This window comes from Pongo abelii, chromosome 19 (genome assembly GCF_028885655.2).
Source record: "Pongo abelii isolate AG06213 chromosome 19, NHGRI_mPonAbe1-v2.0_pri, whole genome shotgun sequence".
In the NCBI taxonomy this organism is placed as follows: domain Eukaryota; kingdom Metazoa; phylum Chordata; class Mammalia; order Primates; family Hominidae; genus Pongo; species Pongo abelii.
Window position 1 is genome coordinate 52,074,895 of NC_072004.2, and position 14,125 is coordinate 52,089,019.

The 14,125-nt window shown below is 39.0% G+C and overlaps 1 protein-coding gene across 14 annotated transcripts in view; it reads left to right on the top strand.

Annotated features, from left to right (window-relative positions):
• The window catches only part of ACACA (acetyl-CoA carboxylase alpha), a 335,341-nt gene that overhangs the window by 133,485 nt on the left and 187,731 nt on the right, over positions 1 to 14,125 (top strand). For all 14 annotated transcript variants that reach the window (XM_024234623.3, XM_054536750.2, XM_054536755.2 and 11 more), the window contains 6 exons: positions 199 to 337; positions 5,556 to 5,665; positions 6,447 to 6,528; positions 7,519 to 7,617; positions 9,245 to 9,351; positions 12,749 to 12,859. In XM_024234623.3, coding sequence (XP_024090391.1) covers positions 199 to 337; positions 5,556 to 5,665; positions 6,447 to 6,528; positions 7,519 to 7,617; positions 9,245 to 9,351; positions 12,749 to 12,859 — 648 coding nt within the window. The remainder of the gene's footprint in view (positions 1 to 198; positions 338 to 5,555; positions 5,666 to 6,446; positions 6,529 to 7,518; positions 7,618 to 9,244; positions 9,352 to 12,748; positions 12,860 to 14,125) is intronic.

The window sequence follows — 14,125 nt, forward strand, 5'->3', positions numbered from 1 at the left end:
GCCTAGTTAACATTTAAAGATACTGCTTGGCCATGGGGAAGCCAGTTTCTAACAGTCTGGACCAGTAACAAGAATTCTTGGTTGAAAGTATGACTTTTACACAGAAAGATCGATATGCAAAAATTCTCTCATCTCTTTTCCTCCATTATTGCTTTTTTCTGCCTTTTCCTCCCATTCCCATCTCCTTCCCCCTCCCAGGTTCTTATTGCTAACAATGGCATTGCAGCAGTGAAATGCATGCGGTCTATCCGTAGGTGGTCTTATGAAATGTTTCGAAATGAACGTGCAATTCGATTCGTTGTCATGGTCACACCTGAAGACCTTAAAGCCAATGCAGGTGAGTTATTAGCATTATGAAAGCATCACTCTCAAAACTAAAACGTGGAACAGCACAGCCTTTAAGTAGGAGAATGTTAACTTAGGGGGATTCCCAAACACAGGACTTCCAAGTGGCATATAAAAGTGATTGCACTATAGTCAACCTCAATACAGATTCCTGTGTTCTAGGGCTAAGTAGGAAGAAATTTAACAAAAGTGTTGATTTGGGCTTTCAAGTGTATGCCTTTTTCAGTGTTAAATATTTGCTATGCCACATTCTTTGGAATGTGTAAGTGGAAAGATTTAGAAGGAAATGCTGTTTTTTCCTTATGCGTTATATTGAATTATAGAAAAACTCTGGGCTAAGATTTTTTTTTTCTCCTCCTGAGGGAGAGACCTTTTGGGACCAAAGTGTGTTTCACTCTGTAAATTCGTCTATATATTCTTTTTACTCAGATGGTTCTCTGTCTGATAGTTGTAGATAAAGACTATTGGTATAGCTGAAAGATATGACTAGTCTTTCTTCTCCATACCTTCTATCACTAAGGTATAATCTCTTAAGGTAGAGTACCTACAGATAATGTGAAGAGCTATCTTTTTTTACTTTTTTTTATCTTTTACTCCTAGGAAGCTGCAAAAAAGAGCTATCCTTTTATACTTATTTTAGTCTGCATATGTTTTTTCTTTGTTGAGACAATGGTATTATGATTATTCCTAAGAAAGAAAGGTTATTATGTCATCTTATTTAGAAATTGAGAAGTCACCAATTTATTAGAAAGCAAATGTTATATATTAGGTCATTCTTGCATTGCTATAAAGAAATACCTGAGGCTGGGTAATTTGTAAAGAAAAGAGGTTTAATTGGCTCATGATTCTGCAGGCTTTACAGGAAGCATGGTGCTGGCATCTGCTCTGCTTCTGGGGAGGCCTCAGGACGCTTACTATCCTGGGGGAAGGTGAAGGGGGAGTAGGCACATCACATAGCCAGAGCAGGAACAAGACAGAGAATTGTGGGGAGGGTGCCACACACTTTTAAACAACCAGATCTCATATGAACTTAGAGTGAGAACTCACGTATCATCAAGGAGATGGCCCAAGCCGTTCATGAGGGAGCTGCCCTCATGATCCAAACACCTCCTACCAGGCCCCATTTCCGAGACTGGGGATTACAATTCAACATGATATTTGGTGAGGGACATACATTCAAACTATATCATGTTATTATATGAAATCATTTAGATGCACACTTTCACATCTCTGAGCCACAGGTTTCATATTTATAAAAGGAAGATCCTAATGTCTGTTTCACTGGATAATTGTAAAGATGAGATCATCTATAATAAATACAGATTATCTTGCATAGTTTTTTTTTTTTTTTCTTTTGAGAGGGAGTCTTGCTCTGTCGCCAGGCTGCAGTACAGTGGTGCAAACTCAGCTCACTGCAACCTCCGCCTCCCGGGTTCATGCAATTCTTCTGCCTCAGCCTCCCAAGTAGCTGGGACTACAGGTGCGTGCCACCACACCCAGCTAATTTTTGTATTTTTAGTAGAGACAGGATTTCACCATGTTGGCCAGGATGGTCTCGGTCTCTTGACCTTGTGATCCACCTGCCTCGGCCTCCCAAAGTGCTAGGATTACAGGTGTAAGCCACTGCTCCCGGCCCGGTTTCTTTTTCCTCACTCATTTCTACCTGGTACTCCAATTAATTCATTTATTCATTGCCTTAACATGGAGACTGACAGTTGAATAAGATGTGATCTTGTTCTAGGAAACAAATGATTTCAATACAATGAGGCAAGTGCTATAAAAGAAACATTCACAGGGTCCGGTGAGAACACAGAGATGAGACATCTAATTCTTGGGGGCAGGCTTAAGAGAAAGCTTTCTTAGGCTGAGTGTGGTGGCTCATGCCTGTAATCCCAGCACTTTGGGATGCTGAAGCAGGTGGATCACTTGAGGTCAGGAGTTTTGGGACCAGCCTGGCCAACATGATGAAACCCCGTCTCTACTAAAAATACAAAAATTAGCTGGGCATGGTGCTGGCACCTATAAATCCAGCTACTCGGAAGCTAAGGCAGGAGAATCGCATGAACCCAGGAGGAGGAGGTTGTGGTGAGCTGAGATCGTGCCACTGCATTCCAGCCTGGGCCACATAGCGAGACTCAGTCTCAACGAAAAAAACAAAAGAGAAAGAAAGCTTTCTGAAAGAGATTATGTCTAACCAAGAATGAGTAAGAGTTAGTGAAGCAATTGAGGGGAGAGAAAGGTGTACCAGACAGAAAGAACAGCATATGCAAATGCATAAAGGTATGACACAAGTGGTTTTCTAGAAATTACAGATGGCTACAAGATGTGATATAGTATTTGCCAAGGGGGACCTTGTTTTCCACCCTCAAAAGCACAGACTTTGTCTTTTAAGGAGAGTATGTGTGTGTGTTGGACATCTAAGGATTTGCATTTTAAATGAATGTGTTTTTTGGTGTGTGTGTGTGTGTGTTTTAACTATGTAAAAGTTGAAGAGTATAATGAATCCCTTCCCATCTACCTGTCATGCAATATCAATAATTATCAACTCATGGCTAATCTAGTTTCATCTATATTCTTAACCCCATGCGCAATTATTTTGATGCAAATCCTTGAAACCATATTATTCTTCATGTTATCTGTGAAGATACTCTACCTTAAGATTAAGAGATTATACCTTATTGATAAAAAGTATGGAGGGCCAGGCATGGTGGCTTACGCCTGTAATCTCAGCACTTTGGGAGGCCAAGGCAGGCGGATCACTTGAACCCAGGAGTTCAAGGTGAGCCTGGACAATGTGGTGAAACTTTGTCTCTACAAAAAATGCAAAAATTAGCTGGGCATAGAGGCGCATGCCTGTAGTCTCAGCTACTCTGGAGGCTGAGGTGGGAGAATCACCTGAGCCCGGGAGGCTGAGGTTGCAGTGAGCCATGATCATGCCGCTGCATTCCAGTCTGGGTGTCAGAGTGAGATCCGGTCTCAAAAACAAACAAACAAACAAAAAAGAAATCTAAACCAAAACAATACTAAAGATTTTTTTTTTAACTTACAAAACTCACAAAATTGAAAACATTGATAATACCTAACATAGGTGAGAGTATTTGGTACCCATGTTGCTAGTGAGAGTCTGAAACTGTGAATACCTTTTGACCCAATAGTTTTATTGCTAGTAACATATCTGTGGATGTAATTGGACAGCCGTACAGGGACACACATTATTTTATTATTTTTCAAATTATACATAATCTGTACTTCCATCGATAAGTTAGTAGTCAAATGAATTATATAGGCTATTGAAATATTAGGTATCCATAAAAAATATTAAACATATATATGCCAAAAAATATATATCTTTATATACAGTAAAGCATAAACTGGTTGTCTTTGAGGTGGCACAATAGGTGAGAGTCTCACTCTGTCCCCCAGGCTGGAATGCAGTGGCACAATCTCGGCTCACTGCAACCTCTGCCTCCTGGGTTCAAGCAATTCTCATGCCTCAGCCTTCCCAGTGGCTGGGATTACAGGTTCCCACCACCATGCCCATCTAATTTTTTTTTTTTTTTAAGATGGAGTCTTGCTCTGTCGCCCAGGTTGGTGCAGTGGCGTGATCTCAGCTTACTGCAACCTCTGCCTCCCAGGTTCAAGCAATTCTCCTGCCTCAGCCTCCCTTAGCCTCACTCTGTCTGTGGTGGGACTACAGGCGTGTGCCACCATCCCTGGCTATTTTTTTGTATTTTTAGTAGAGACAGGGTTTCACCATGTTAGCCAGGATGGTCTCCATCTCCTGACCTCATGATCCACCCACCTCAGCCTCCCAAAATTCTAGGATTACAGGCGTGAGCCACTGCGCCTGGCCAATTTTCACTTTTAAAATATAGTATTGTTATATTCTGTTGTATTATCTAACATTATTTAATAATTCACATGCTTTCCCTCCTATAATCAAAGAGAACAATAAACCTATTTTAATTTTGAAGAAATTCTAGCGGAATTTTTTTTAGTAGAATTTTTTTTTTAGAAAGGACTTAAAATCTTTTAGAAATAAGAACAAGATAATCACCATTCTGACTGGCGTGAGATGATATCTCATTATGGTTTTGATTTGTATTTCTCTAATGATCACTGATGTTGAGTTTTTTTTAAAATATGTTTGTTGGCCACATAAATGTCTTCTTTTGAGAAGTGTCTGTCTGTTCCTGTCCTTTACCAGTGCATGTGGGGCTTAATACCTAGGTGATGGGTTGATAGGTGCAGCAAACCAACATGGCACACATTTACCTATATAACAAACCTGGATGTCCTGCACATGTATCCTGGAACTTACATTTTTAAAAAAGAACAAGATAAAATAAATTTATTATTAGTAAATAATGGTGGATGCTTGAGTTGAAATTTGAAAGCTAAAATAAATATATAAATGGTGGAAATGAACTTTGAGGAAGTTACTTAACTCCTCCAAGCCATCATTTTCTGTCACATATCACATATTGGGTTGATGAGAGAATTAAATGAGATAATGTATATATAACGTGCTAGTTACAGTCCCTACACGTGGTAGCTCTTCTGTTACAGTTGTCATTGCCAGAATAGGAAAATAGAGATGTTAGGTGACAAATTTGAAAGGGAATACTGTACAACAAATATATATGAGAAAGTGGTTATCTTTCTAAAGTTTCTTTCAAATACCTGTTAACCCTCAGTATTCCAGATAAACTCTTTCCAGACACTCCTGTAACTAACCTTTCTTGTTTAGCCAGTTTGCAAGCCATTCAGGCTCTCCTATCTTTCTCCATTCTGTCAAGCTTTGTACCAGGAAAAGGGCTTTCTCTAGGTCCAGTGCCAGTTAAAGACAAAGGATATCAGGACTAGAACTTTTTCTCAGAATAGAGTAATTGCACTTGGGCCCCTAACTGACAGACACATCAGCCTTGATATAGAAGTCATAAAGATTCCTCAGAAAGATTACATAGTGAAATGTTGGAGAACTGCTGTTTTAGTATAAGAGCTTCTAAATATGGGATTAACTCGTATTAGTGCTTGTGACTTAACAAACTAAGAGCCTCGAACTAAATGGTCCTGGAAATTATCCTCCTAATGCTGTTTGTCCTGTGGTTACTTATGATAGTCCCTGGCCTTTACGTAGTTTTGCTGTGCAATTAAATTTCTGGCAAAAAACAATCATGTGTTCTCTATTAATTCACTTGCATTTTCAGAATACATTAAGATGGCAGATCACTATGTGCCAGTGCCTGGAGGACCAAACAACAACAACTATGCAAATGTGGAATTAATTCTTGATATTGCTAAAAGGATCCCAGTACAAGTAAGAGATGCCAATGTGTCCTTTAAAGCCAAATTCAGCCATTTTATAGTTAGGCACAAGGGGATATCTAGAGAAGAACATTTTTGTAAAGCATCGTTTTTGAAAATTATTAAATGCCTGTGTATGGGATAACTAAACCAAAGAAGGAAAAGAAAGATGGAAATAATGGAATGGCTAAAAATAAAGTAAACGTAATACAAGCAGAAGTTTTGGAAACGTCTTTCAGAGATTATTTATTCTAGGTATCTCACCTTTGAGCCAGTAAAAATTACCTGTTTGTTATGGAATATTAGCCTAAAGGATGATGGTATATTAAAGAAGTAGGCTGTTTCTTCCCTGTCACATTGTGTTAGTAAGTTTAGGGTAGGTACCTTAAAGCCCAAAGAGGAAAAAACTCTAAACTTAGATGGCAGTGTAATCAATAAAGATGTGATGGAGTGGCCATAGTAATTGAATATGTGGAACATAGCCAGTTTTTCTAGAAAACGCCCTTTACAACCTAGGCTATGAATTGAGTTTCCTAAAGAGCAACAAGCATAACTGGATCTTAATATCAATTTCAACTTGGTTTTGACCCCTTCAGAGATCTTGCCACAATGGACTACTTATTGTTACTCTGTAAAGAGTTTGCCAACAATCAAGCATAGAAGCTGAATTAAGCATTAGGCTGCTGTGAAACTATTGTACCTCAAGAAACAGGGCCAGCCTGGATAGAGACTCATGCAGTTTGTGGGGGTTTTGTATGAATTTTAAGAATGAATTATATTGTATTCCCTTGCAGGCAGTGTGGGCTGGCTGGGGTCATGCTTCTGAGAATCCCAAACTACCGGAACTTCTCTTGAAAAATGGCATAGCCTTCATGGGTAAGCCGTTCTGACATATTGTTCCTGTCTTTCTGTTTCTTTCTGTCAATTTTGCCCACATTTTACTCTATAGTCTGATTTTCCGTTTAACATGTGCTGGGCTCTCTCTCTCTCTCTTTTTTTTTTCCTCAATCTATTACTAACTTTCAGAGTAACCCTCTTCATTTCTTTCATTTTTTTCATTTTTTGCTTATCTCACTTCATCTTGATTTTGTTTTCTGTCCCTGGGTCAGATATGGAGATATGGAGAAGGCTTTGGTTTCTAAAACACTGACCTTTTAAAACTTTGCAGCTAACCTTAAGAAAGCATGTGTGAAAATGACCTGTTTTTAGATATTGAAGATAATTGAATACTCAGGATGCCCTGGCAGTGTGCCCTTAAATATGAATCAGCACCTTTGCATTTAAGCATATAGGTGATACTCCTACAAGTGAGAGATACTTCTTCTGACTTTTCTGCTGTCATTATACCAGAGAGAAAAACAGAGGTTATATAGCTCAAAGCATTTTTCTCTCTGTCTCAGAGACCTTAAACAATGAAGATTATATTTTGTAAACCTTTTTAAAGATGTCTCCTTTTTGGGTTCCCCTAAGACCGAAGAGGGTATGCTATTTCAGACTTGAATCCTAAAACTTTAAAGTCCTTATTTCAGGATATTGACTTAAAAAAGAAGACTTTATTGATCTGGTAAAGTTGGATCATGAAGAATGATAACATTATAGCTAGATTTGTCAAAAATTTAATTCAGCATATATTTATATATATTGAGCTCTCACTCTGCACAAAAAGCTTACATTAGGTTTTATAGATGGTACAAAGATAAGTCAAAGCATAATAGTCCCCATAATCAATTTATGATCTCCTTGATATGTGAGGAGTGGGGGGAGGACAAGACAAATACATAAATAGCTATAATACAAGGCAACTACATGTGCCAGAAATGAAGCCAAGGTGTTACAGTCAGGATTCTTTTCCTGTTTTGTTTTTAGGTCCTCCAAGCCAGGCCATGTGGGCTTTAGGGGATAAGATTGCATCTTCCATAGTGGCTCAAACTGCAGGTATCCCAACTCTTCCCTGGAGCGGCAGTGGTAAGAACTGAATTCTTGTTTGTATCTTGAAGTACAGAATAGCTCAGTAGGATATTTGGGACTTACCTCTTTTGAAAAAGTATTGGGATACTTGACAAGAAATGGAATACTGATTGATTAATGGTACCTTGTAGCTCCTGGCTTAATTAATACACCTGTGATTCTTTTAGGAATATAAATTTAGTTCCAGGGACACAAATGCTAAATTGTGATCTGGAGTGATCTTGTGAGTTAACTTAGAAAAACTCTGGGAAAACATATATATGGTTTTGTGGGTTTAGATGTACTCTGGGTAGGCTAGAGTCAGAGGTGGGCTTCCCAGGGGGAATTGGGTCTTCGGACCTGCCTGGGAGTAGCCTGGATCACTAGGAAAAACCTAAAACCCACTTACTCAAATGTTTCCTTGCCAATGTTTTGTTTCTATTTTTTTTTCTTTTTGAGGTGGAGTCTCACTCTGTTGCCCAGGCTGGAGTGCAGCGCATGATCTTGGCTCACTGCATTCTCCACCTCCCGGGTTCAAGCAATTCTCTGCCTCAGCCTCCCGAGTAGCTGGGATTACAGGCACCCGCCACCACACCCGGCTAATTTTTGTATTTTTTTGTAGAGACAGGGTTTCACCATCTTGGCCAGGCTGGTCTTGAACTCCTGACCTCGTGATCCACCTGCCTTGGCCTCCCAAAGTGCTGGGATTACAGGCATGAGCCACCACGCCTGGCGCCAATATTTTCTTGATATCAACCCACAATCTATTGATGATTTGATTTGACTGTTTAAAAACCATTCAACCTCAGTTGCCCTTGATGCAGAAAATGAGGTCAGTAATTAACCTTTCTTCCAGGCATGCCAGAGGGGCAAGAATTTTCAAAGAGTGATTTATTCTCAACACATCCCTTAAACAGTTCCATGTGAATTATTGTAGTTGATAACAATATGAACCTTTTTTTTTTTTTAGTACTCAAGCACTAGGAACAGACATACACTAAAACCTCTTTTAAATGGGAATGACCACGGTCTTGAGGCTGAACAGATTTGAACCCTTGTTACTCTGGCACTCCAGGGAGATTGCAATATCCTCTCCAGATCTGCTGGGTCAAATAGCTTAAAATAAAAGGTTGAATTTGTTCTTGTTTGAATGGAGAGGCTATAGTGTTCCCCTTGTGGCTCAGTACAGGGACGTTCAGAGAGCATGGAATCATGACTCTGCTGAGGCCGATAAAACCGCCATTTCTATTTCCAAGGGCTCATAAAGATTGAATTATTTCCCAGACCTCTTGGCCCTGGAGCAGGCCTGAACACACAGTTTGAAGGTATTTTGCCTGCTGAGTTGCTGTGAGAAGTATGCCATGCTCTTTTTTTGTTTGTTTTGATCTTGTATGTCTTTGCATTTTTATAAGTTGCTCCCTGTTAGTTTGGCTGGCTTTTGCCAGCGTAAGAACCCAAGTTGCTGGGTCATGCTATGGCTAAATCCTGTTAACCCCAAGGACTGATCAGGGTTTATGGCATCCTTCTTTCTCCCATCCACTCTCAGTTTTGGATAAATATGATAGAATTTCAAAGAATGCAGAGCAGAAAATTGACAAGAGCAGAAGCTCTTGTAATTGCCCTAAGTTGCTATTGTCTATTGCAGGTCTTCGTGTGGACTGGCAGGAAAATGATTTTTCAAAACGTATCTTAAATGTTCCCCAAGAGCTATATGAAAAAGGTTATGTGAAAGATGTGGATGATGGGCTACAGGTAGGTTACTAACTCCAGGGAGTGATACCTTTCAACTGACCAATTATAGTCACAAATGTGGAGATTGGGAGCCTGGCTCGTGATATACACCCAAGGTGGTGTTAGGGATGTAAGACCAGGAGGTGTAGTTTGAAAGTATAGAGTACTCTGGTTTCTCTTTAGATTGCATAAGTCTTTTGCCTTTAAAAAGTACAGATTGAGGAAGTGACTTTAAATGTAAACAATCTAAATTCATTTTGAAGCAGACTGCTCATCTGGACAGAACATTTCTTAGGTGATTAAGTCAGAGTTTTAAGGAGGTGCTGATTCTCTCTTTCTCTACCACCTGTTAGTGTGTGAGGGTGGGGACAACAAACAACATACTTTTTCCACTGGTTGAATTGAGAACCAAGAAGCCAGGAAGCAGAGATCAAACAGTCAACTTTATTACGAACAGAGATGTTGGTGAAAATGGCTTAAGTGTGTAGCAACATTCAAATTTGTAAACTGAACACCAGAGTTAAGCAGGCTCACTCACCCACTGGTTACTGGCAGTGCTGAATGACCACAGATTTACCTCGACAGAGAGAGAGCTTAATTCAGCTTAGTGTATGGCTGAGAGCTGACAAAGAGCATGTGTCCTGTGCAATGGGCTGATCCCAAAGGGGAAGAGGCTGAGCTATGTATATTCAGTCCCTCCTTCCAAGTTGACCAATGATCCCAAAGGGGAAGAGGCTGAGCTATGCATATTCAGTCCCTCCTTCCAAGTTGACCAATCACATAATTTATTATTTTTCCCTTGGGGAGGAGCAAGGGAGTGAACCAAGAAAGACTGAAAGTGTTACTCTTAATTATTGTCTATCCATGTAAAAATGTGAACCTAGGCAAAAGGAGATCCTTTCCCCAACATTACCTTTTCTTTCCTTATAGTTCCCTCCAATTTATTCCCCTTTCACTTTTATAAATAGTTTAAAGTGTTGGTTATGCTTCCAGGTATAATGAAAGATAATGAAAGAGGCTATTGTAGAAAAATACACTGCTTGAGTTTGACTTGTGTCATGTAAATTCAAGAGGGATGCTGAATGTTCAAATAATTTTGTTGTATTGTTTGCATTTTAAGTTAAACATCCTGTAATCTCCTTAATAAGAAGAATTAATATTTCTAATTGAATTGCAAATGCTTTATTTTGTTTGTTATAATTTGCAAAAGAGTAGAAGCTCTTTGTAAGGAACTAGCTATTCTAGCTATTTTGCTTATCGACTAACATTCTTTTTTATTTTTTCTGGTTATAATTATAAACAACATTTTCTGGTAGAAAATTTGAAAAGCCAAAGATGATGATAAAGCCACATGCAAACACACCATCCAAAGATAATGCCTGTTAACCTATTCATATTTTTAAATCCTTTTTCAACTCATAGATTTATATCATGTAAAAATCTTTATTAATAGATTCCTATACTTATGATAATTATAAGCTTTGGGTCTTACTATATGTATTGTGTTGGTAATCATAATACTTTTTTCTACTTAATATTTTTTTGTCCTTCTACTTCCCTGCTCCTTACTTAACATTATATTAAAGTGTTAAAATTCTTCCAAAATATTTTTAATGGGCGACCTGTGACTAAAGCTTTCATATATTTTTAAAAGGCCTACCTTCTTACTTACTGACCTCCTGTGGGATACCTCCTTTTTTTTTTTAAGTCTTTCTCTTTTTTTTAAGCTATCTCTTTGATCATCTATCACTCAGCAATTGAGTTCATCATACTAATTCTGTTTATATGAGCATAGAAAAGAATAGAGTTAAAGAAACATTAGAAAAGGTGAGACTGCGTAAAAGATTTTCATCCATTAAGTAATCGATTGACAGATTAAAAATTGAAATGTTCTTTTTCTGGGTGATACTTTTTTTATTTTATTTTTTTGGGTTGGAGTCTCACTCTGTTGCCCAGGCTGGAGTACAGTGATGCCATCTCAGCTCACCGCAACCTCCACTTCCCAGATTCAAGTGATTCTCCTGCCTCAGCCTCTGAGTAGCTGTGATTACAGGTTACCGCCACCATGCCCAGCTAATTTTTGTATTTTTAGTGCAGACAGGGTTTCACCAAGTTGGGCTGGCTGGTCTCCAACTCCTGACCTCAAGTGATCCACCCACCTTGGCCTCCCAAAGTGCTAGGATTACAGGTGTGAAGCACTGGGCCAGGCCTGGTGATACATTTTAAAGATATTTTTATAATGTAGCAAAACCTTAAAAGACTGGAATATTTTGACAAAGGAATGACTTGGTTATTTTATTGAAACAGGGTCTCACTTTGTTGCCCAAGCTGGAATGCATTGGCGCGATCTTGGCTCATTGCAACCTTTGCCTCCCAGGTTCAAGCAATTCTTGTGCCGCGGCCTCCGGAGTAGCTGTGATTATAGGCATGCAGTACCATGCCCAGCTAATTTTTTGTATTTTTAATAGGACCAGGGGTTTCACCATGTTGGCCAGGCTGGTCTCGAACTCCTGACCTCAGGTGATCCACCTGCCTCAACCTCTCAAAGTGTTGGGATTACAGGCATGAGCCACTGTGCCCAACCCCACTTCAGCTTATTTTAAGTGAACTCCTTATGTCTTTTTTTTTTTTTTATTGTAATACATGGATACCTGCATACCATAAGCAAGAAATTCCAATAATGCAGAAATATATACAGTGAAAAAGGAAAGTTTTATATCCACGCATCTTTCTTTGTTTTTTGTTTTTGTTTTTTTGAGATGGAGTTTCGCTCTTGTTGCCCAGGCTGGAGTGCAATGGCGTGATCTTGGCTCACTGCAACCTCCACCTCCCAGGTTCAAGCGATTCTCCTGCCTCAGCCTCCCGAGTAGCTGGGATTACAGGCATGCGCCATCACACCCAGCTAATTTTGTATTTTTAGTAGAGACGGGGTTTCTCCATGTTGGTCAGGCTGGTCTTGAACTCCCGACCTCAGGTGATCCGCCCGCCTTGGCCTCCCAAAGTGCTGTGATTACAGGAGTTAGCCACTGTGCCTGGACCCATCTTTCTTTTCTAAATCATTGCTGGTATGTACTCTGGACTTCACTTCTTTGCACTTACATGTGTGGGTATATGAATGCGTATATAATTTTGTTTTTGACTCATGTGACATTAGTTTAGATTGAACCATAAGAAATTGCCTATATTCAGTCATTTTTTTTAATCTATGAAAAAGGCAATTTCTTTTGGTTCAACCTAATACTTCAAATATTGTTCTACTATTTATTTTTTCACCTAATAGTGTATCTTGAAGATCTTTCTATTTTATTGTATTTAGACTTACTTAATGACTGCATTCTTAAAGGGAGAAAAATGCCAGTTTTCTCCTTCCCTAGTAATAACACTGTTTGTTCTATTTTTTTTTTCTTTCTTCTTGAAGGCAGCTGAGGAAGTTGGATATCCAGTAATGATCAAGGCCTCAGAGGGAGGAGGAGGGAAGGGAATTAGAAAAGTCAACAATGCAGATGACTTCCCTAACCTCTTCAGACAGGTGGAGTATAAGCTGTTTTTGTTTGTTTGAACTAACATGTATGTCAGAGATATATGATTTAACTCATACTATAATTTGGATGTCCAGAAAATATTTAATGTTTCATTTTGTCTATAGCTAATTGTCTTTCTCTCTAGTTTCTACCTGCATATTAGCAGAGAAAAAAGGTTAACGAAATGTCCAACTCAATTTTGAGTTTTATTTAATTAGGTAATTCAAACAGTAGAGTTATTCTGTCTTATATAAACATGCTCAGTTTCTCAGATAGCTCTTCCCTACATGGTGCGTATGGCTTATAGGACCTCATAATGGCAAAGAAAAATCAATACCTTTCTATATTTTTGTGCCCCTGTTCTGCTGACTTTGTAGGTAATATGTGATATGGTGGTATGATACTGATATGGTTGCTCTTGGCTTGGCCAAGCCCAGGCTCTCTGATTGACTTTTTCTCACTTTAGTTCACATTGCCTAGAGACCTCTGAGTTTCTATCATATGTCTCATCTACCCTGCTGTCCCAGCAGTGTATACCCTAGCCTGTGCTGCATGGCCACCACACCCTGGCACAGGAACCCTATGGCAGGCCCACAGTATATAGGAACTGAGAGTGACTCAGGAAAGCTCGATGTAGGATCTCTCTTTGCCTTACCCTCTGCTTTGCAGCCAAGTTGATGTGGCCATACTATACATTGGTTGCGGAGACAACCAAAGAAGTGATGTCTTTTTAGAATCTTAAACAGAGCGAGAAAAGGGAGACAGGGGTCTCTTTTTGTTCTGCCCTCAGAGTTACCCTCACATGTTTAACTCACTTTTTTTCCTCCTACCAATACATAGTAAAAGATTTGTCAAAAAATGGAAAATTGGGACAGAAGTCTACTCTTTTCACTCTCCTAGCTTCCCTCTTTTTCATAGTTTCCTCATCATCTTCTACTTTGCACTTCTTTTACTAGTGTGCCATGCTACCTTTTATTTGGCTTTTTTTTTTTTTTTTTCCCCCTTAAAACACTTAGCAGCAAACTCCTTGCTTCACTGTCAAGAATTAAAAGGAAAATCTTACAAGCTGGGTCTTCCATGATTTCATATACAGGTGGTCCCCAACTTAAAATTTCAGCTTACAAAGTCAATCAGCAAACAAACGACTTTACAATGGTGTGCAAGTGATAATGCATTCAGTATAAATCTTACTTTAAGTGCCCATACAGCTATTGTTTTTCACTTTCAGTACAACATTCAGTAAACTACATGAGACAGTCAACACTTTATTATAA